This window comes from Somniosus microcephalus, chromosome 4 (assembly GCF_052327205.1).
Source record: "Somniosus microcephalus isolate GS21.2 chromosome 4, FLI_Smic_1.0, whole genome shotgun sequence".
Classification (NCBI taxonomy): domain Eukaryota; kingdom Metazoa; phylum Chordata; class Chondrichthyes; order Squaliformes; family Somniosidae; genus Somniosus; species Somniosus microcephalus.
Window position 1 is genome coordinate 189,303,151 of NC_140990.1, and position 23,478 is coordinate 189,326,628.

A 23,478-nucleotide genomic window follows, 5' to 3' on the forward strand; every position below is an offset into this window, starting at 1 on the left:
ATGTATAAATAAAATATCATAATAGAGCAGCAGGCATCACGATCTCAATGACTGTGTTTTAGCTCGAGCTAAGTGTTCCAGGATACCTTTGCTCCTCTATATCAAGAGGCAACATTTGGTACAGCAGAAATTGCTAAATGGAGGTTGCTGTCTTTGACTCCTGTCAGTGCCACACGCCCTAGCATCATTTCCATTAACCTCCCTAGTCCCTGGCTACCATCTCAAGCTGATTCTGGAATCTTGGTGTCCTTTTAGACCCCGAGCACAACATCCTATATCCTTCATTAGCTCCGGTACTAAAAGCGCTTTCTTCCACCTCTGCAGAATTGCCTGCCTCTGCCCCAATATCTTCCTTTTGCAAATTTTGGGTTTGCCTTTGATATTCCCTTAGGCTGAACAGTGCTGGTCACTCCCATAAGTGGCTTGAGGATTTTATGTTCATGAGTGTGCCTGTATTGCCCATTATCTAATCCAGTTGTGTAACAATAGCATCCCCGTGCCCATACGTGCTTCTCAAATCTTTCAGTAAGCAAACCAAATACATTTTAATGAGATGAAGCCGGATATGAATTGTTAATCCACTTTATTTTACAGACAGCATGTGAACATAGAGTGACAGTTAAAACTCACTTCACTTAACTTCAAGCCCTTGTGAATCAAAAAAAATACCATGCAACACAATCCCATGTTAATGGGCTAACTTAAGTTTTGCTGGTCACCCTTCTGGTTCTTATCTTAAGGTGAGTGAGTATTCTCTAAGTAGGCCAGGCTGTCTTCCCAGCAACGTTCCCTTTAAGCTGCACGGCCGCGCAGCGCTCCAGGGATCCCGCGCAGCCAGTGAAGCCAGCCTTTAAATAGAAAAACATGTGCATGTGCATGCGTGGACTTTTTAATGGGCCGCGCAGCCCTCTACAAGCTCCTCTGTCACCACCTGCATCGCGTCCTCCCCAAGCTCCACTGGCTTCCTTGGCAGTGTATAAAACTTAAAAAATTCTTGCCATTCTCAAGTTTCTCTCTTACCCCTCCCCAGCCACCAAATTGATGTTCTCCTGCCTTAAGACTTCAGCATGCATCCTCTTTCCAGCTTTCCGACTGCTGGACTTCTGGCATCCACTGTTTCACCATCGTTGCTCATTCAGCCAGTACGTTGTCCGCTGTAATTCCATACCCAGCTTGCTCAGCTTTGCCTGCTTTCAGAAACCTCACCGCCCTTTGAGTGCCTTCTGTTTTCCCCCATCCTGCCCTCTCTAGTCCCCTCTCCTTTCCCCCCATGCTCAGTATCCTTCTCTTCCTGATTGAAAGAGACAGATGTTTTGTATTCTGTAAAGCAAGTTGTTGTTTGATTCTGAGGATTGGGGCTATCTTAGCTGGGCCTGATGCTGCTCTTTGTTGGTGCCCGCATGTGCGCTTACAGCAGGGTCACTGCAGAGTGGGTGCCCTGTCTTTCCTGCTCACTTCCCACAAACACGGGAGGTGAAGCCAATTATAGCACCCCAGTCGATATTGGCTAAATCAGCACAGACCAGGGATGGAACCTGGCCCTTGTCTGTGCAGCTTATCCGTGTATCACACCACCTAGTACATTTACCTGCTCGGACGTTGAAAATTATCTGTCTTGTATTGTTGTAATCCAATATCCGATAATTAAGGCGGGTAAATGGAGCGGAGTTATGGATCATCCATGCTCTGATTGAATGGCAGAAATGGCTGACTCCTGTCCCAAAAATAAAGGAAAAATGGAATGATTGTGGTTGAAAACAATTGTTGTATACAGCAGCTTACTGCTTTTACAAACTCCATCCTGTAGACTGATTCACTTCTCCAGTTTGGATTTAATTAGTTGTTTAATTGCAGCAGTGATACAGGATTTGTGTTGAGCGAACAGTTCTCAATTTTCACACACAAACTGACACCTCATTACACTGTCTCATTGATAAATCTTTCTGTGTGGGAGACCCCATGCAAATATTAACTGACTCCTCCTGGGAATCACTACCTCCACCCCCGCCTGCTCCCCCCCAAAACCCAGTCTTAACTTCTGAAAGACAGTGTTAGCTACATAAAGTGCTATCGTTGCAAACAATGTTTTATATTGATGCAGATGTAGCAAGCAAAACAAAGTGCTACTAAGTATCCAAATCAGAAAATAATAGATAATTGTTCAGACAATTTGCTTGTGGAAATTAGTATTTTGGCACCAGAAAGACTGAAATTTGCTGTTCTACCAACCTCAGTTGAAAATTTATATATAATCCAGTGTGCCGTTTTCTCAGTCACAGTTTTCTGCGGTGGACCCGTTCAGATCCTGATAATGCAGAAACTATTTTCCAGTGGTCTGAAGCAGCAGTGGATGTACAGAGTGCACGCAAGCTGGGAAATCTTTATTTAAAAAATTTGGATAAAATTCACATTGGATAAGGGGAAATGACGCACACAGCAATCCAGGGATGCTCTCCTTTCCCCCCCCCCCCCCCCATTGCTCAGTTATACAAACCCAGATATTTTCAGTGTCCGACCATATGACACCAAAACCTTGCCTTTCAACAACAACAAATTATATTTATATAGCGCCTTTAACGTAGTAAAACGCTCCAAGGTGCTTCATAAGAGCGTTATCAAACAAAATTTGACACCAATTCGCATAAGGAGAAATTAGGGTAGATGAGCGGTAGGTTTTAAGGAGAGTCTTAAAGGAGAAGAGAGAGGCAGCGAGGTCTAAGGAGGGAATTCCCGAGCTTGGGGCCTTGGCATTTTTATTTCAACACCTTGTTACACTGTTGCATTCAGCATAATGGCCCACCTGAGCACACCAGGGTACTCTACCAAAACAGTGTTTAGAAATTCACCATGGGGAGACTAAAGTCTTGATTTTTTTCTCCTCGCCTCTTGTGAAGATCTCTCTTTCTGGGGCTCCCGTACTGAATGGAAAAAGTCAGGTTTAGCCGAGTGCCACTGTATATTAAACCATTACTGAATTTCCCATCCACCTCGAGGTCAGGTTGTGTGTGATTTTAGGTGTTCATTGTTTGCATATTTCTTGGGAATTAGTCCGAATGCAAAAATAAATGGTTTTGGAAGAGAATTTATTGTTCATTAAAAAAAAAAGTTTTGTCTTTATTATGTTGCGGAGGGGCGGTGAGAGAGCGGTCTGCATGTACCTTTGAGGCACCCCAGATAGAATCTCCTGAGATTGCAGGGGTCGTCCTAAGCCAATAATAACTGGAAACTTGTTAAAAACTGAAAATCAAGAACCTCTGTTACCAGAATGAAACCATGTCCTTTCATAATCGAGGTTTTGGCATCAGTAGATTCCTGTGTGCTGGTCCCAGCCCAGTAAACCAGGCAGCCGTTCTTCCAGCTGTTCTGCGAAGTATTGGTTCGATGTTTGCTTCTGTTGTATGATCTAAGAGCCCTGGGTTCAATTTTTCCTTGTGATTAAAGACTAAAAATTTAATTACGATGTTTTTTCCCTGCACCCTGCTATGAGTGTGTAATTGGATGCATGTGATAGTTAGCTATTTGCAACTGAATACTGGAATGTCCCCACACTAGAGTATATAAAACTAAGTACCTCATCCATGTCTTTGTTACCTCTAGACTTGACTGCTCCAACGCTGGGCTTCCACCCTCCGTAAACTTAAGCTCATCCAAAATTCTGCTGCCCCGAGCCTAACTCGCACCAAGTCCCGTTCACCCATCACCCCTGTGCTAGCTGACCTGCATTGGCTCCTGGTTAAGCCGCGCCTTGATTTTTAAAATTCTCATCCTTGTTATCAAATCTCTCCATGGACTTGCCCCTCCCTATCTCTGTAGCCTCCGCCATCTCTACAACCCTCAGAGATATCTGTGCTCCTCCAATTCTGGCCTCTTGCTCCCCTGCTCTTCGAAATAGTGCCATGGGATTTTTATATCCACTTAAGAGGGCAGACGGGGCCTCGGTTTAATGTCTCGTCCGAAAGACAGCACCTCTGACAGGGCGGCACTCCCTCAGTTCTTGCTCTGGGTCCCAGCTTGAGTGTGTGCTCAAGTCTTTAGAGCGGGACTTGAACCCACAACCTTCTGACTCAGGCGAAAGTACTGCTCACTGAGCCACAGCTGATACCAAGGCTGAGTGATTAACTTGGCCATGTTTCACATACCCCCCTAATGGTTGGTTTCAGAACAGCATTGGTGACTGCTTGGGTGCAAAGAGCCCACCCATCCTCTTGCTCAGGATGTGTTTGGGCAGGAATGCCCTTGTTTGACCCAATCTTGGTGAATGCACCAATATACCAATGTGAATCCCATCAATTGTGGTGGAGTAGTAAGGAATGTTTTATGATTTGCTGTGCACCACTGAACAAGTCTCATGGCCAGCTGCTAAAAGAGTGGTGTGTAGAGAGGAGAGGGGATGTTTTCCTGCATGTCACATGACCTGTGTTTCTTCTGTGCTCCAGGCTCAGATCCATGTGAGTTGCCACAGAAAGCTGCTCTATGGCTGGTGGGCCTATATTCTGGGAGAAAGAACTTTGGCAAAGTTCAAGGACAACAGTAAAATCATTACTGTCGAAGGAAACCTGGCTTCTGGAAAAGGTGTCGTCGCTAAAAATCTAGCTGATAAACTAGGTAAAGTGCTGGGACTGTTTTATGCTTCACACAGCAAAGTTTACGTTGAATGTTCCTCCAGTATTTGTGCTTGTATTTTCTGTTTTGCTCTGTGTAGCCCTCTTTTGGGTGGTTCAAGTTACAGATGTAGCGCAATTGATGGTGGCTGTTATTCATAAGAATATAAGAAATAGGAGCAGGAGTAGGCCATATGGCCCCTTGAACCTACTCCACCATTCAATAAGATTATGGCTGATCTTCGACTATCTCGTACTATCCCCATATCCCTTGATTCCCTTAGAGTCCAAAAATCTTATCGCTCTCAGTCTTGAATATACTCAGCGACTGAGTATCCACAGCCCTCTGGGATAGAGAATTCCAAAGATTCACTACCCTTTGAGTGAAGAAATTTCTCCTCATCTCAGTCCTAAATGGCTGACACCTTATCCTGAGACTGTGTCCCTGTATTGTGCAGTAGGAGGATAGTAAGGCGTGTTGGGTTGGAATGTAGTGCAATAGCCAGCCACAATTTCCTCCTGACTTGTGCCTTGTAGATGATGGAGAGGCTTTGGGGAGTCAAAGGTGAGACACTCGCCGCAGAATACCCAGCCTCTGACCTCTTGTAACCACAGTATTTATGTGGCTGGTCCAGTTAATTTTCTTGTCAATGGTGACCCCCCAGGATGTTGTTGGTCAGGGATTTGGTGATGGTAATCCTGTTGAATGTCATGGGGAAGTGGCTGGACTCGCTCTTGTTGGAGATGGTCATTGCCTGGCACTTGTGTGGCGCAAATGTTACTTGCCACTTATCAGCCCAAGCCTGAATATTGTCCAGGCCTTGCTGCATGCGGGCACAGACTTATTATCTGAGGAGTTGCGAATGGAATTAAACACTGTGCAATCATCAGCGAACATCCCCACTTCTGACCTTGTGATGAAGCGATGGTCATTGAAGCAGCTGAAGATGGTTGGGCCTAGGACAGTGCCCTGAAGAACTCCTGCAGCGATGTCCTGGGGCTGAGATGATTGGCCTCCAACAACCACAACAATCTTTCTTTGTGCTAAGTATGATTCCAGCCAGTGGAGAGTTTTCCCCTGATTCCCATTGACTTCAGTTTTGCTAGGGCTCCTTGGTTCTACACTTGGTCAAATGCTGCCTTGATGTCAAGGGCAGTCACTCTCACCTCACCTCTGGAATTCAGCCTCTTTGTCCATGTTTGGACCAAGGCAGTAATGATGTCTGGGGCCGAGTGGCCCTGGCGGAACCCAAACTGAACATTGGTGAGCAGGTTATTGGTGAGTAAGTGCCACTTGATAGCACTATCGACGACACCTTCCATCACTTTGCTGATGATTGACAGTAGGTTGATGGGACGAGAATTTTCTGGATTGGATTTGTCCTCTTTGTGGACAGGGCATACCTGGGCAATTTTCCTCTCAGTAGATGCCAGTGTTGTAGCTGTACTGGAACAACTTGGCTAGCGGCGTGGCTAGTTCTGGAGCACAGGTCTTCAGCACGACAGCCGGGATGTTGTTGGGACCCATAGCCATTTCGGTATCCAGTACACTCAGCCATTTCTTGATATCACGTGGAGTGAATTGAATTGGCTGAAGACTGGCATCTATGATGGTGGGGACCTCGGGAGGAGGCCGAGATGGATCATCCACTTGGCACTTCTGGCTGAAGATGGATGGGGATGTTCATGGAACTTCCTCCTCCCGTCAGTTGTTTAATTGTCCGCCACCATTCATGACTGGATGTGGCAGGACTGCAGAGCTTTGATCTGATCTGTTGGTTGTGGGAGTGCTTGGCTCTGGCTATAGTGTGCCGCTTCCGCTGTTTAGCATGTACGTAGTACTGTGTTACAGCTCCAGGTTGGCACCTCATTTTCAAGTATGCCTAGTGCTCCTCCTGGCATGCTCTTCTACACTCTCTCTGTCAAACTGAATGTAAAATTCAATCATATTATGATCGCTGCTACCTAGGGGCGCCTTCACTATGGGGTCATTAATTAATCCTATCTTGTTGCACAATACCAGGTCTAGTATAGCCTGCTCTCTGGTTGGCTCCAGAACGTGCTGTTGTAAGAAACTATCCCGAAAACATTCCATGAACTCCACATCTATGCTACCTTTGCCCATCTGATTTTTCCAGTCTATATGTAGATTAAAATCCCCCATGATTATTGCTGTACCCTTCTGACCAGATTCTTGAGTGGCGGAATAAACTGAGTGCAACTACCAAGAGCTTTAGAGGCGAAAGTGCAGGTAGTAAAGGACATAAAAAGACACATGGAATTTTTGGTTTTGTGCATATGAGCATTGAATAGAAAAACAAAGAATTAATGAGGTTGTGAAAAACCGTGGTTGGGCCACAGTTGGAGTATTGCTTGTAGTTCTGGATGCCCCATTATAAGAAGACTATTAGAGCCAAATTTGCTGCTGATACAAAGATGGGTGGGAAAGCAAGTTGTGAGGAGGACACAGAGTCTGCAAAGGGATTTTGATAGTGTAAGATTTGGATCACAGGTCACAAACACATTACCCAAAGCATCTTAGGAGTTGTAAGGCTCTTTATTAAAGAGCTACAGTTTAAGCGTAATCAGATACTACTGCATGCGATTGAAATAGATACAGTAGACATATAACCCGTGACAGATGAGGGTGATCTACGGCCCCGGAACGGAACGAAACGACCGGATGGACGGATGGTGAGGCAGCACGGTGGTCCCGGATTGGGTGGATTCCTGCAGTCTGTGGCAGCGGTCACTTCCGTTGGGTCGTCCCTCGAGTTGTTGGAGGTGTTAGGTTATGAACCAGCACGGATCCACCTTAGAGGCTAAACTTGATCAAGGTATTAGGCATAAGCCAGAATTGATTTCCACCTCGAGAAAGCCTTTGCCCGTAGCTGTCTGTTTTCCTCTCTTGGTCGTCTGTTTTTCTACTTTATTTTGATGGGCTGGTGGATACCTGGTGTCAATCATTTTTACCCATCCCATTGTCCAATTACAAGGGAGAGGCTACCTATGACAGTCCCTATCAGCCTCATGAGGTCATTTTCCTCCTTATCTCTGTTCTAAAGGTCTTGTTGCCCTCTTGTAGACAGCTTGTTTATCCTACAGCTCCTTGCTACATCCCTTATCAGGCCTAGCTACGCCCACTCGAAGGTCTGTTTTTGTGTTCTGACCCCGTAATTCAGCTCTCTGTACAACTCCTTTTCTCTCATTTTCTGTGTCATCAACTTAGGCAAACTGCTGATCTCGGGAACCTGTAACAGACTATTATTTCTTCCAATTCACGATTTCTTACAATAGGTTAAGTGAGTGGGCAAAGATTTGGCAGATGGAGTATAATGTGGGAAAATGTGAGGTTATCCACTTCGGTAGGAAAAATAAAAAAACAAATTATTATTTAAATGGAGAGACTACAAAATGCTGTGGTACAGAGGGATCTGGGGGTCCTTGTACATGAAACACAAAAAGTTAGCATGCAGGTACAGCAAATAATTAGGAAGGCAAATGGAATGTTGGCCCTTATTGCAAGGGGGCTGGAGTATAAAAGTAGGGAAGTCTTGCTACAACTGTACAGGGTGCTGGTGAGACCGCATCTGGAGTACTGCGTACAGCTTTGATCTCCTTATTTAAGGAGGAATATACTTGCATTGGAGGCAGTTCAGAGAAGGTTCACTAGGTTGATTCCTGGGATGAGGTGTTGTCTTATGAGGAAAGGTTGAGCAGGTTGGGCCTATACTCATTGGAGTTTAGAAGAATGAGAGGTGATCTTATTGAAACATATAAGATTCTGAGGGGGCTTGACGGTAGATGCAGGGAGGATGTTTCCCCTCGTGGGGGAATCTAGAACTAGGGGGCATAGTTTCAGAACAAGGGGTTGCCCATTTAAAACGGAGATGAGGAGGAATTTCTTCTCTGAGGGTCGTGAATCTTAGGAATTCTCTACCCCAGAGAGCTGTGGAGTCGGAGTCATTGAATATATTCAAGGCGGAGATATAGACAGTTATTTGAGCTACAGGGGAGTTGAGGGTTATGGGGATTGGGCGGGAAAGTGGAGTTGAGGCCAAGATTAGATCAGCCATGATCTTGTTGATCGAGGGGCCTAGTGGCCTCCTACTGCTCCTAGTTCTTATGTTTTTAGAGCCATAGAAAGGGCACCAGGAATGAGCGCCCAAAATATTGCGGCATTTTTACACTGGAACAGAGAAAGTTAAGGCAAGATTTGATAGGTTTTCAAAATTATGAAAGGTTTTGAGAGGGGGTAAGTAGTTTCTACAGGTTGGTGAATCAGTGGCAAGGGGTATAGAATCTAGATTACCTTTAGAAGAAGTTAAAAGTTTTTTTCACACAGAGGACTATTAGATCATAGCATGTTTTATCACAATTAGCTATAAAGGAAAAAATATAACCATCGAACAGGGAATTAGATAAGCATTTAAAAGGGAGAATATAAAATACAGGGAAATGAGATTTGGAGCAGATGGCTCCAGTTGAGTAGACTAGCTGCCTTCTGTGAAGTATTTTGTATGACTCTGTAACCCTCTCTGTAAACAAGAAGGGGCTGTATAATAAATACATTGCTGCAGCATCCTAATTGATGAGCAGACAGATAGAACATTTATATAACGCCTTTCACGATTTTAGGATGACACAAGGCGCTTAAGTACTTTTGAAGTATAGTCAATTGTAACGTAGGGAATGGCAGCAGTCATCTTACGCACAGCAAGGTCCCACAAACAGCAATGAGATAATGAGCAGATAATCTGTTTTAGTGATGATAGTTAAGGGATAAATATTGGCCAGGACACTGGGGAGAACCCCCCTGCTCTTCTTTGGCTAGTGCCATGGAATATTTTCCGTCCACCTGAAAGGGCAGACTGTTTAACGTCTCATCCAAAAGGTGGCATCTCAAAGTGTAGCACTCCCTCTGTGCTGCACTGAGATGTTAGCCTAGATTATGTTCTGATGGAGTGGGATTTGAACCCACAAGTTTGCTACCACTGAGCCAAGGCTTATACTCAGAATTGATTACTTTGCCATTTTCTTTGTCTAATTTCTTATTTTGGTGATTCTCTGAGGTGACAACTTGTGCTGTTGCATGTGGTGCCAAAGAGTGTTGGCAGCCCTTCAGTACCTTACACAAATGGTCATTCTTTGTATAGAAGTTTGAACATTGAGAGTTGGCGGTCTATTTGACTACTGGGTAGGGTAGACTGACCCTGCTCTCGCTTGACACTCTCTCTTCCATTGACACGTAACTAGTGGTAGTTCTGTTTAAAGTTCTCCTCATTCTACCCCGCTCTCTAATGCATGGATGCTGAGGCACATTATAATGAACCCTTGTTTGGACAGCTATGCACAGATCTGGGATTGAACGCGAGATGTTCCTGGTCTGTATGTCTTACTTTGGGGTACATTTCTGCACTAAGCTGTCTGGTTAGTTTGGTCTCTTTCTGTTTTTACTACATTGAATTATTAGCATACAGATAATGTTGGTTTATGCCATGCCACTTCCTATAGCTGTAAATGTAAATGACTGCGCTTTGAAAGTAATTACTTGGCTCTGAAGTACTTTGTATGTCATGTCACAAAGATGTGAAATATGCCAGATAAATGCAAATTCTTTCCTTCTTTCTTAAATTGCATTGAGAACTCAGTATTTAATCAACACTTTGCTTTCTTTAGGCATGTTATACATCCCTGAGGTTGATACCCATTACTGGGACTGGAAGACCGGTGATGGCCAGCAGTTAAGTGCCCAATTCAATGGTAACTGCAGTGTGGAAAAGTTCTATACTGATCCCAGATGCCCGGATGGCAATTCCTACCGGCTGCAGGCTTGGATGTACCATCTTCGCACACTGCAGTACTCTGACGCGCTGGAGCACCTTCTCCAAACAGGTATGAATTTGAAAAATATTGCTTACTTTTCTTGCAAAAACTAGCAGTGTAAACCTAAATATTCCAGATTAGATTCCATTAGAGGTGAGCCTAATTAGCTGAGGAAAATACTTAAAAACAGTTATGAATTCACCTTTCCCTAAAATATTCGGAGTTTTATCTCTCGAGACTTGTACTCTATTTATTGATTGATCTTGTAATTCGGAAATGGAATGTATTTCACTGGAAATGTGACTTCTGGTTGTCTTGGTTGAGTAAAGCCAGGTTATTTGTAAAAGTGTTGTTCGTGTGCTGTGGATCATGTGGCTGAGTCTTCAATCTCCACACGGGTTGGTGGAATGGATTGGCACACCTGATGGCAGCAATGATGTGGCAGAATGTATTCTTTCAGAGATTAAAGAGGCTTGCAGCAAAAGCAGAGTTGTTTTAATGGGGCATTTTAGTTTTCCAAGAGATTGGGAAGAGCAAAATAGCTCGTCAGAAAGGTAGTGAATTTCTTGTGTATTCAAGATCGTTTTCTGAAGCCATATGTTCTAGAACCAACAAGTGGGCAGGCCATATTAGATTAACTAAATTTGTCTTATTACTAAATCTAACAGTAAGGGGACATTTATGTAACAGTGATCTTAATATGATCAAATTTAATGTTAGTTTGAAAAGGAGAAACTACACACCGTTACTAAGATTCTAGATTTTGGTAAAGCTAACTTTAATGGGACGAGACTGACGACACCAAACTGGTCAAAACTGTTATCGGATAAAACTACAGATGGACAGTAGAGCTTTTCAAAAAAGAATTTAGCTTAATACAGGACCAGTATATACCCCTAAGGAGCAAGGGTTCTACTTACCAAATAAAACAGCCATGGTGGACAAGAGGCGAGAGAACGGAAAACTAAAGGTAAGAGCATACAAAAGTGCAAAGAGTAGTGTAGATCCAGGGGACTGGGAGAGTTAGAAAGAACAGCAAAGGAAGACCAAAAAGATAGTAAGAGCTGGCAAAAGGGAATACGAAAAGAACTTGCGATGGATATGAAGATTAACACACAGTTTTACAATTATATTAGAAGATGCAGGGTAGTCAGAGGTAATGTGGCCCTTTAAAAACAGATGGGGGCATGGGAACACCACCACCGACAAGTTCCCCTCCAAGTCACACACCATCCTGATTTGGGAGTATACCGCCGTTCCTTCATCATCGCTGGGTCAAAATCCTGGAACTCCCTACTTAACAGCACTGTGGGAGTACCTTCAGCACTGTGGGAGTACCTTCAGCACTGTGGGAGTACCTTCAGCACTGTGGGAGTACCTTCACCACACGGACTGCAGCGTTTCACGAAGGTGGCTCATCACCACCACCTCAAGGGCAACTAGGGATGGGCAATAAATGCTGGCCTTGCCAGCAACGCCCATATTCCATGAACGAATAAAAAAAATTGCAAATGAAAATAAGGAAATGGCAGACTTGTTGAATAATCACTTTGTGTCAGTCTTCATAATAGACGAAGAGGATAATATACCTGACATTCTAGGGAAATTAATAATGAGTCAAGCACTGGCACTCACTAAATTTAACATAAGCCAGAAAACTGTATTAGAAAAAATAATGGTGCTCAGGACTGACCTTCCCAGGATTGATGGTTTCCACCCCAGGGTTTTAAAGGAAGTAGGTGACTAAATTACGGATGCTTTGCCGTAATCTTCCAAAGCGTTCTCGATTCAGGAATTGTCCCTTTAGATTGGAAAATTGCAAATGTAACTCCATCATTTAAGAAAGGTGAGAGAGAGAGAAACCAGGAAATTATAGACCTGTCAGTCTAACATCTGTTGTGGGGAAGTTTTTGGAATCTCTAATTAATTAAGGACAGAGTGACTGAGCACTTGGAGAAATTTGAACTGATTAGAGAGAGCCAACATGGATTTGTAAAGGGTAAGACATGTCTAACGAACCTAATTGAATTTTCTGAAGAAGTAACTAAAGTAGTAGACAGGGGAATGTCTATGGATGTAGTTTATATGGACTTCCAGAAGGCATTTGATAAGGTTCTACATAAGAGACTGTTAGCTAAAATTAAAGCTCATGGAATTGAAGGCAAATTAGTGACATGGTTAGGAGATTGGTTAGGCGGTAGAAGATGGTGAGTAGGGATAATAGGTATGTACGCAAATTGGTAGGATATGACCAGTGGTGTCCCCCAGGGATCTGTACAAGGGCCTCCACTATTCACTATATTTATTAATGACTTAGATAACACAACAGCGAGCCATATATCCAAATTTGCCAATGACACAGAGACATTGATAGATTAAGTGAGTGGGCAAAACTGTGGCAGATGGATTTCAACGCAGATAAATGTGAGGTCATCCATTTTGGACTTTAAAAAAAGGATAAATCTGTGTATTTAAATGGTGAAAAGCTAGGAACAGCGGAGACTCAGATTTAGGGGTCCATGTATACAGATCACTAATGTAGTAGTCAGGTACAAAAAATAATCAAAAAGGCTAATGGAATGTTAACCTTTATAACTAGAGGGCTAGAATACAAAGGGAGGAAGTTTTACTGCAGCTATACAAAGCCCGGTTAGGCCACATCTGGAGTACTGTGTACAGTTCTGGACCACATCTGGAGTACTGTGTACAGTTCTGGGCACAACACCTCAGAGGATATATTGGCCTTGGAAGGAGTGCAGTACAGATTCACCAGAATGTTACCAGGACTCTAAGGGTTAGATTCTGAGGAGAAATTACATAAACTAGGCTTGTATTCCCTGGAATACAGGAGGTTAAGATGTGATTTGATTGAGGTATTTCGGATTTTGAAAGAAATTGATGGGGAGAAACTTTTTTTGCTGGTGTGTGAGGGTAGGATAAGGGGTCATAACCTTAAAATCAGAGCCAGGGGAGAAATTAGGAAACACTTCACACAAAGGGCAGTAGAAGTGTGAAACTCTCCTACAAAAAGCAGTAGAAGCAATTAAAAATTTAAAATCTGAGATCAATAGATTTTTGACAGCCAAGGATATAAAAGGATATGGAGCCAAGGCAGGTGGATGGAGTTATGATACAGATCAGCCACGATCTCATTGAATGGTGGAACAGGCTCGAGGGGCTGAATAGCCTATTCCTGTTCCCATGTTCCACTGTTGCTACTGTAAATTGGGAGGTCTTGGTGTCAAGAATATTTCACGCAACCCAAGGCTGCCAGTGCTTCCACACACAATTAATTTTGCTGAAACATTTATGGTAAGTGTAGCAACTTTAAAATCATGCTTGCAAGCACACATATAGAGAAGGATATGTGACAGCCTGACCAATGTTCCCTTTAATTTTCTTTTTGGGTGCGCGGTCCCTTCCTAATACTGTGCGCGCGCGTTTTTTCCTATTTAAAAGCTGGTGAGCCGGCTGCGCGAGGGCTGCAGAGCATCGCGCGGCCGCAAGGCTTAAAGCGAACATTGCCTGACACTCTAAATTGGAACATTTTCACTATTTTAGCACAAATTACTGACTCTTGCTGGGGTGCGGTTCCAAGGTTGCTGCTGGTCTTCAGGTAGCTCGCTGAAGTGGTCGTTCTTCATGTGTGAGCCTAGACAGTGCATGTCTACCACAATTCAACAATAGAGGGCACAACAGCCGACCTTGTTCCTGTCATCCACTGAGATCCGCAGATCTGAATTTTCAGTGATGGCGAGATGGCAATCAGCAGCAGGAAACCTGGCCATTTTTGCCCCGCCCTAACCAGGACTCCAAGGGTTAGATTCTGAGGATCTCTTGCTGTTGAGGGCAGACCAACACACTCGTGTGTGACTCAGAAACTCGCTGGATAAACTCGCTTAACTCAGGACCTTAAATTGAGCTTCCAAGTATTAAAGTTGATGTACATACTTTGTGAAAAAATAATAGGTAGGTGATAGATGAAATTTTGCTGGCAGATGCAAGGATTGGAGTCAAGGCAATTAAAAGGGATATACATGTAAATAGTTTATTCAAGTAGAAGCTACAGTAGCATAATTCAAAAGGGTTCCGTCAGCTATAACATGGTGTAGCCAATTAATAGGATAGAAATTATCAACAGAACTGTATTTTGATCTATTTGTGTTTGTGCACCTGTAGGGCAAGGTGTAGTGCTGGAACGGTCGCCCTACAGTGACTACGTTTTCCTCGAAGCGATGTACAAACAAGGCTATATCCGGAAGCAATGTAAGTAGCACCTTATAGCAGGAAGGTCATACTGTAAGCTTTGACATAGGATTATTTTTAAAAAACAGTCTTTCATTTATATAGTGCCTTTCATGGCCACCGGACGCCCCAAAGCGCTTTACAGCCAATGAAGTACTTTTTGAAGTGTAGTCACTGTTGTAATGTAAGAAAAGCTGTGCATAGAAACCTCCTACAAACAGCAGTTACAATAATGACCAGACAATCTATTTTGGTGATTGAAGGATAAATATTCCCAGGACACCGGCGATAACTCTCCTGCTCTTCTTCGAAATACGTCCACCTGAGAGAGCAGACGGGGCCTCGGTTTCACATCTCATCCAAAAGACGGTGCCTCCGACAGTGCAACACTCCCTCAGTACTGCACTGGGAGTGTCAGCCTTTTTTTTTGTGCTGAAGTGTCTGGAGTAGAATTTAAACCCACAACCTTCTGACTCCAAGGCGAGGGTGCTACCAACTGAGCCACAGCTAACACAATGTCTTGAAATTAGATGTGGCTTGGCTCTTTTTATTGCCCTCTTCTTCCTGAAGGTAATGATCACTGTTGGGCTATGATTCTACAAGCACCTGCAACATTACCCAAGTGGCCATTCTTCATATGAGAGTCTAGACAATAAGCATCAGCAGGTAACTCAACCACTCCTCAATGCTGGGACCGAGTATTTCCTCAAGCCTGTATTTTACAGTGGTGGATGGGAGGGTTGAAGATGAGGGTCATTGAATAATGATCAGACACAAGAACCATGGCTGATTATTCTTTCTGGCTTGTGTATCAAAGTACTTGTAATTGTAAATTTGTATATTCAATAGCAGCCTTCAAAAGGAAGTGGATAAATGCTTGGCGAAAAAGTTGCGGGGGAGTGGAACTAACTGGATTGCTCTTCGAAAGTGCTAGCGCAGACTCAATGGGCTGAATGGCCTCCTTCTGTGCTGCACTATTCTATGATTCTGTAAAGTATTATAAAGTATTTACAGGACAGAAACAGGCCATTCAACCCAATAGATCCATGCCGGTGTTTATGCCCCACTCTAGTGTCCTTCCATTCTTGTTCATCTAATCCCATCAACATATCCTTCTGTTTCTTTCTCCTTCGTGCTTATCTAGCTTCCCCTTAAATGCTATTCGTCTCAACTACTCCTTGTGGTAGCGAGTTCCATATTCTAACCACTCTCTGGGTGGAGAAGTATCTCCTGAATTCCCTATTGGATTTATTAGTGTCTATTTGAGTACACTCGTGGTCACGTTGGATGATGTTCCATTAAATGAGTGCCTATTTCGAGTATTTACGTGGCTCGTCCACGGAGTCAAGTCCAGCGAATCATCACGGGCCAAGGAGGGCTGCGGGTACTCGGGTTTTGGGGAGGACCGGTAGATCTTGTGTGAATACGGGCAGCCAGCACAGGTCTCACCAAGCATGGAAGCCACCACCAAGGTAGTGGCGAAACTGAGTCATTGTCATGAGGTTAAGGTTAATCGCCCTTTATTCATCATCTGATGTGTAGCTTTATTACAATAGACGAGCGTTATCATAACAAACATCACATCAACGATAACAAACAAATAACCAAACAGGTACAACAACAACTATTTACACTCGCACCCAGTGTGGAATCCGACCTGGTTTCCATACCCACAAACTGGGGCTCTGGCTGTATAATCTCGGACAATTTCCGGATAGCAAAGTCTCTTAGACTGTCTCTAGAGGTGCTGCTCCTCAGCTTATAATCAAATACTCTGGTGGATCTATTCAGATCTTGCATGTCACACCAGGACAGATCTACTGTGGCGATGTATATTCCTTTTTATTTACTAAAATGTTGGATCATCGCCCTTCTGTGTCTTGGCCAATCCCATTTAATATTTTGTCAGAACCAAACTGATTGTGGGCTCCTCAAGACCTCACTATTGCCATCTTGGGTCTCTTAGCTTCTGTAGCTGTCTCCCTCATCACTGTTATTAACGTTTGGTACAATCCAGTGAACGTGAAATCAACAAGGACTGTAATGTCATTTTCACTATCTGCAGCTAAAAGTTACTCATTTTACCTGGGTATATTTGTAAATTTTAAAACTTTAACATCAAGAAGCCAGTCAATTGTATTAGAATAACAGATTAGTGCATCACATTTCTGTCAGTGATTTGATGTGTATTTTTGGGTAATGATTTTTATTTTAAATTGGCAATGATAGTGTGCAACACTTGACTCGGTTTTGATCTAAAGTTTACTGTTCACTAACTGCCAGTTTCCTTCAGGTCCAGGCTTTGTCTGACCTTTTCCCAGTTATTGTGCTCACTCACCCTGCTCAATTTTCAGGTGTCGACCATTACAATGAAATAAAGGGGATCAGCATTTGTGAATTCCTGCCTCCTCACCTGGTTATCTACCTGGATGTACCTGTTGGGGAAATACAGAAGCGATTGAAGCAGCATGGCAAGGTAAAGCTTTATCAAACTCCTTTCATTGTGGAAGTCTTTTATCGGTACCTCACAGTTTGCCATACTTTGATGAACTAATAATAGGTTTAAGAACATAAGAAATAGCAGGAGTAGGCCATTTGACCCCCATGAGCCTGCTCCACCATTCAATAAGATCATGGCTGATCATCTACCTCAACTCCACTTTCCTGCACTATCCCCATATCCCTTGATTCCCTTAATAACCAAAAATCTATTGATCTCTGTCTTGAATATACTCAACGACTGAGCCTCCACAGCCCTCTGGGGTAGAGAATTCCAAAGATTCACCACGCTCTGTGAGGAAATTTCTTCTCATCTCAGTCCGAAATGGCCGACCCCTTTTTCTGAGACTGTGACCCCTGGTCCTAGATTCCCCAGCCAGGGGAAACATCCTCCCTGCATCTACCCTGTCAAGCCCTGTAAGAATTTTGTATGTTTCAATGAGATCACCTCTCATTCTTCTAAACTCTAGGGAATATAGGCCTAGTTTACTTAATCTCTCCTCATGGGACAATCCCCTCATCCCAGGAATCAGTCTGGTGAACCTTCGTTGCACTCCCTCTATGGCAAATATATCCTTCCTTAGGTAAGGAGACCAAAACTCTGCATAATACTCCGGTGTGGTCTCACCAAGGCCCTATATAATTGCAGTAAGACGTCTTTACCCTTATACTCAAATCCTCTTGTAATAAAGGCCAACATACCATTTGCTTTCCTAATTGCTTGCTGTACCTGCATGTTAACTTCCAGTGATTCGTGTACAAGGACACCCAAGTCCCTCTGAACACCAACATTTCTCAATCTCTCACCATTTAAAAAATACTCTGCTTTTCTATTTTTCCTACCAAAGTGGATTAATTCACATTTCTCCACATTATATTCCATTTGCCATGTTCTTGCCCACTCACTTAGCTTGTCTATATCCCCATGAAGCCTCCTTGCATCCTCCTCACAACTTACATTCCCACCCAGCTTTGTATCATCAGCAAACTTGGATATATACATTTGGTCCCCACATCCAAATCATTGATGTAGATTGTGAATAGCTGAGACTCAAGCACTGATCCTTGCTGTACCCCACTAGTTACAGCCTGCCAACCCGAAAATGACCCATTTATTCCTACTCTGCTTTCTGTCCATTAACAAATCCTTAATCCATTCTAGTATATTACCTCCAACCCCATGAGCTCTAATTTTATTTATTAACCTCTTGTGTGGTACCTTATCGAAAGCCTACTGAAATTCCAAATACACCACGTCCACTGGTTTCCACCTTATCTATTCTGCTAGTTACAACCTCAAAAAACTCTAACAGATTCGTCAAACACGATTTTCCTTTCATAAATCAGTGTTGACTCTGCCCAATCCTATTATTATTTTCTAAGTGCCCTGTTACCACGTCCTTCATAATAGATTCTAGCATTTTCCCTGCTACCAATGTCAGGCTAACTGGTCTGTAGCTCTGCGTTTTCTCTCCCTCCTTTCTTAAATAGTGGGGTTACATTTGCTACCTTCCAATCTGCGGGAACCGTTCTAGCATCTATGGAATTTTGGAAGATGACAACCAATGCATCCACTATCTCTATAGCACCTCTTTCAAAACCCTAGGACGTAGGCCATCAGGTCTAGGGGATTTATCGGCTTTCAGTCTCATTAATTCCCCTCAGTACTATTTTTTTTACTAATACTAATTTCTTTCAGTTCCTCATTCTCACTAGACCCTTGGTTCTCCACTATTTCCGGGAGGTTTTTTGCGTCGTCTTCCATGAAGACAGACAGACTGCCATTTCTTTATTCCCCATTATAATTTGTATTTGGGTACACTGCAATCGGGTGAACAAATCTCAGTTCTTTCATTTTATGCTTTGTGTTTAATGCAGAAGACATTGGTTTGGAGGCTGGCATTTTAATGTAGAATTAAACTTGTGTACAGCAGTGGAGAAGATTTGAGATGCTTTGCTCAGCAGTGCGGGGCTGTTGAGTAATTCCCAGAATCACCTGTGCCTGGGCAGCCCTTTACAAATGCAGCTTCATCTCACCTCACTTACTGTCGATTGAAGGCAAAAGCAAAATCTATGAATTTAATTGTTTAACGCTTGCTGACATTGGTGCAGTGTGACTTCATGGTGCAATGGAATGTGGGTTTGTCTGCATGATCTCCTTCCCCATTCCTTATGCACAGAGTTTCTCATTTAAGCTGCAGTACTGTGGAAAGAGACCAACTGAAGTCGGCTGCTTTCAACAGGCTGGGAGGGGGAGAGTGGAAAAAAACCAATACAGTCATCATTCCTGAGCCCTTTTGTGCACATCTACACTCCACTTATACTTTGGGGTCATAATCTCAGGATAAGGGGTCGGTCATTTAGGACTGAGATGAGAAATTTCTTCACCCAGAGGCTTGTGAATCTTTGGAATTCTCTACCCCAGAGGGCTGTGGATGCTCAGTCGATGAGTACGTTCAAGACTGAGAGCGATAGATTTTTGAGCACTAAGGGAATCGAGGGATATGGAGATCGGGCGGGAAAGTGGAGTTGAGATAGAAGTTCAGCCATGATCTTACTGAATGACTGAGCAGGCTCGAGGGGTCGTATGGCCTACTCCTGCTCTTATTTCTTGTGTTTTTATGTTCTCTCAAACGTCTTGCCTCCCCTTGGTCTTTGCTTCTTCATACAACCTGCAGCCTTTTAAAACACAAGCTTGGTGTCAGTTAATATCGACTTCCTGATTTGCCTTGCCTTCTGCTTTTTCAATTTTGGTGGTGTCATGCACTGCAGGCTTGGCCAGTCACCTTTGACAACAAAATGTAGAGGAGCTTTCAGAGCAGCAGGAAGAAAGCTAAGAGCAAGTTCCCCATGCAATTAGCCATATATTCTGCAGCTGACGCGGAATGGAGGGGGGGAAAAGAGAGTGTTGGCCTCTCTGGAAAACAAAACCAGTCTGACGTTCGAGCCTGCACCTTTTCTACCATATTCTTTTATGTGTACAGTTAGAGAGGTTATGTATTGAAGTTACTGGTCATATGTGGCCATCTGGGCCAGGATTAACCAGATCTCAAGGGTTGTTCCATTACAGATTCGAGACCTGTTAGCACTTGGCATATTTTTACATTTTAATAATTGATCTCCAAACTGCTTGTGCAAAACAATGTCTAGCTGACTTCAATGCTGCAACTACTTTATTCAGAGCAGAGACACAGAACTAAAGTGAACACATGTTGGCCTTTATTACAAAATGATTGGAGTTTAAGAGTAAGGAAGTCTTACTGAAATTATATAGGGCCTTGGTGAGACCACACCTGGAGTACTGTGTGCAGTTATGGTCTCCTTACTTAAGGGAGGATATACTTGCCTTAGAGGAGGGAGTGCAATGAAGGTTCACTAGGCTGATTCCTGGGATGAGGGGATTGTCCTATGAGGAGAGATTGAGTAGACTAGGTCTATATTCCCTAGAGTTTAGAAGAATGAGAAGTGATCTCACTGAAACATATAAAATTTTAAGGGGCTTGACAGGGTAGATGCTGAGAGGATGTTTTCCCCTGGCTGGGGAGTCTAGCACTAGGGGTCACAGTCTCAGAATAAGGGGTCGGCCATTTAGGACTGAGATGAGGAGAAATTTCTTCTCTCAAAGGGTTGTGAATCTTTGGAATTCTCTACCCCAGAGGGCTGTGGATACTCCGTCGTCGAGTATATTCAAGACTGAGATTGATAGGTTTTTAGACACTAAGGGAATCAAGGGATACGGGGATAGGGCAGGAAAGTGAAGTTGTGGTAGAAGATCAGCCATGATCTCATTGAATGGCAGAGCAGGCTCGAGGGGCCGTATGGCGGCCTACTCCTCCTATTTCTTATGTTCTTGTGTCTTTATTGGAGAGCTCCATTACGAACTAATAACCCAGAATCAAAGTTCTGTGTTTGCATTTTTTTCCCTAATCTTCTCCCCTCTACTCAAAAGTGTAGGTCCTCGATGGCGCTGTGGTTCCTTGTTCTGGCTGCTGTGAGGTATTCAGTTATAAGGGCATCATTGTCAAACCCAAGCTTGACCATACACGTGTTTCCACAACAGGGGTCACTAGATAGCAATTAGAAGGAAAAGCCCTGTTTTGTAACCTAGGCTGAGGCCCATTGTAGCCATCCCACGGATTGAACTTGGTATTTTTCCTGTCTGTGGCTCAGATAATTAAGTGGATAAACTTGCCTAACCATTGGGGAAGCTCCATCTGTGCGGCTCATTTGTTGTGGATTTACCTTGGTGTCCAAGGTAGAATTATGTGTTTGTTAATGCATTGAAGGGGAAGCAGATAAGTGCATGAGGGAGAAAGGAATAGAAGGACATGCTGATAGGGTTAGATGTAGTAGGATGGGAGGAGGCTTGTGTGGAGCATAATCACTGGCAGAGACCAGTTGGGCCGAATGTCCTGTTTCTGTGCTGTAGATTCTGTGTAATACCTGGTCAGGAAATTAATTTCAATTTCTGTCCCCTCTGGTACGTTTACCAACCCCAGATTGCACCTTATTCACAAACTGATATAGCAGATAGATTTCTGGGGAAACAATCTCAGTGGTTACCTTTTTGGAGGGCTGGAGGGGGGGGAAAATAATTTTCATGTCTATTAAGTGAGGGGAATCAGTGCTGAGTAATGAAACGTTTCTGCATTTTCACCCTGTGCAGCACTGAGCACTTCCTGCTCATATACATTATTACTTCGATTGGATGCAGAGATTAGCTCCCTCTAACTGCATCTGCTTTGCCTTATGATGAACTTCAAAAGACCACTACTGCATCAGTACAAGGCAAAGAAAGAAATAACTGACGTTTATATAGATGCTTTCACGATCTCAGGACATCGCAAAGCTCTTCCGAGCCAATGAAGTACTTTTAAATGATACTGTTGTAATGTAGAAAATGTGGCAGCCAATTTGAGCACAGCAAGGTCCCACAAACAGTAATGGGATAATAACCAGATTAATCCTTTTTTTTAATGGTGTTGGTTGAGTTAGAATTCCCCTGCTCCTCTTCTTCACATAGTGCCATGAGATTTTTACATCTACCCAAGAGGGCAGATGGGGCCTCAGTCTAATGTCTCATCTGAAAGACGACACTTCCCACGGCCAGTGTTCCCTGTAAGCCGCGCAGCGCTTTAGGAGCCCCACGCAGCCGGCTTTTAAATTGAAAAACCGTACATGCACGGTATTTTGAAGGGGCCGCACAGCCCCAAAAATAATTACAAGGAACATTGCCCACGGTATAGTGGTCCCTCAGTACTGCACTGTCAGCCTGGATTATGTGCTGAAGTTCTTAGAGTGGGGCTAGATTCAGTGATTAGCCTGGAATTTCCTGAAAATTTGCGCTGAAACAAAGGCGTAAGTACGGCCTAATGCCAATTTTGGCCGTAAATCACTTGCGCTCATTTTTACGCTACGCCTGAATATCCTTGATCTCTTATGTAGATTCTGCAAAACCTCCACTGATGCTCATTAACATAGCTCTGCCCCCCTCATGCAAAAGTGCAGCTCACACAAATTTACGCCAGTTCCGAACGAGCTCTAAATTTGCTACCTAAAATTTGACCCAAAGTCATATTTTAGTGATTTTCTGGGTACCTGTGCTATGGGAAAAGACTAGGCATGTTTGCATTGGGGAAAAAAGGTGACTTGCAGGTGATCTTATTGAGGTATTTAAGATATTAAAATAAATGCTTGAAATTAACACAAGCTCTGGGACGAAGTCAACCTTCAATTTAAAAAAAGGCATCATGCAGTCGTACTTTCTCCAGACAGCAGGAAAGGTGGAAGTGGCAGGGAACAATATCCAGCCAGTCCCGCCTCTTTGTGATGTCAGGATGGAAGGGGCGGGTGCAAGGAGTGCTCACTCACCTTCACCATTGGAATTTTTGAACATGGGCATGAAAAACGTATGTTCCTGCCCTAAATTCTGGTCCTCCCCACCCAACTTGCATCTTCTTACTGCCCTCCCACATCCAGGAATGATGTTGGGGGAGGAAAATTAAATCGAACACTGTCGTGATAGTCATGTCTCCAGGGCGGACATCTGTCTAGCCAGTTCCCTGCATGATGTCACTGCTTACTTTCATATTAATTAGATTAGGAATGATCTCATGTCTGAAATGCCGATCTATGTAGAATTTCCACTGGAGAATATTTCAAAGGAAGATAGTTGTCTCAAGTTAAACACCTGTAACAATCTTAATTGCCTGAATTAAAAACAGAAAATGCTGTAAACACTCTGCAGGTCAGGCAGCATCTGTGGAGAGAGGAACAGTTAACGCTTTCTCTCTCCACAGATGCCGCC

General features: G+C 43.5%; 1 protein-coding gene across 1 annotated transcript in view; it reads left to right on the plus strand.

Annotated features, from left to right (window-relative positions):
• Positions 1-604: 604 nt before the first annotated feature.
• The window catches only part of ndufa10 (NADH:ubiquinone oxidoreductase subunit A10), a 78,552-nt gene continuing 55,678 nt past the window's right edge, over positions 605-23,478 (plus strand). The window contains exons 1-5 of the mRNA XM_085985643.1: positions 605-740; positions 4,437-4,605; positions 10,281-10,496; positions 14,607-14,693; positions 17,027-17,148. Of these exons, the coding sequence (XP_085841769.1) occupies positions 10,283-10,496; positions 14,607-14,693; positions 17,027-17,148 (423 nt within the window). The 5' untranslated portion in view covers positions 605-740; positions 4,437-4,605; positions 10,281-10,282. The remainder of the gene's footprint in view (positions 741-4,436; positions 4,606-10,280; positions 10,497-14,606; positions 14,694-17,026; positions 17,149-23,478) is intronic.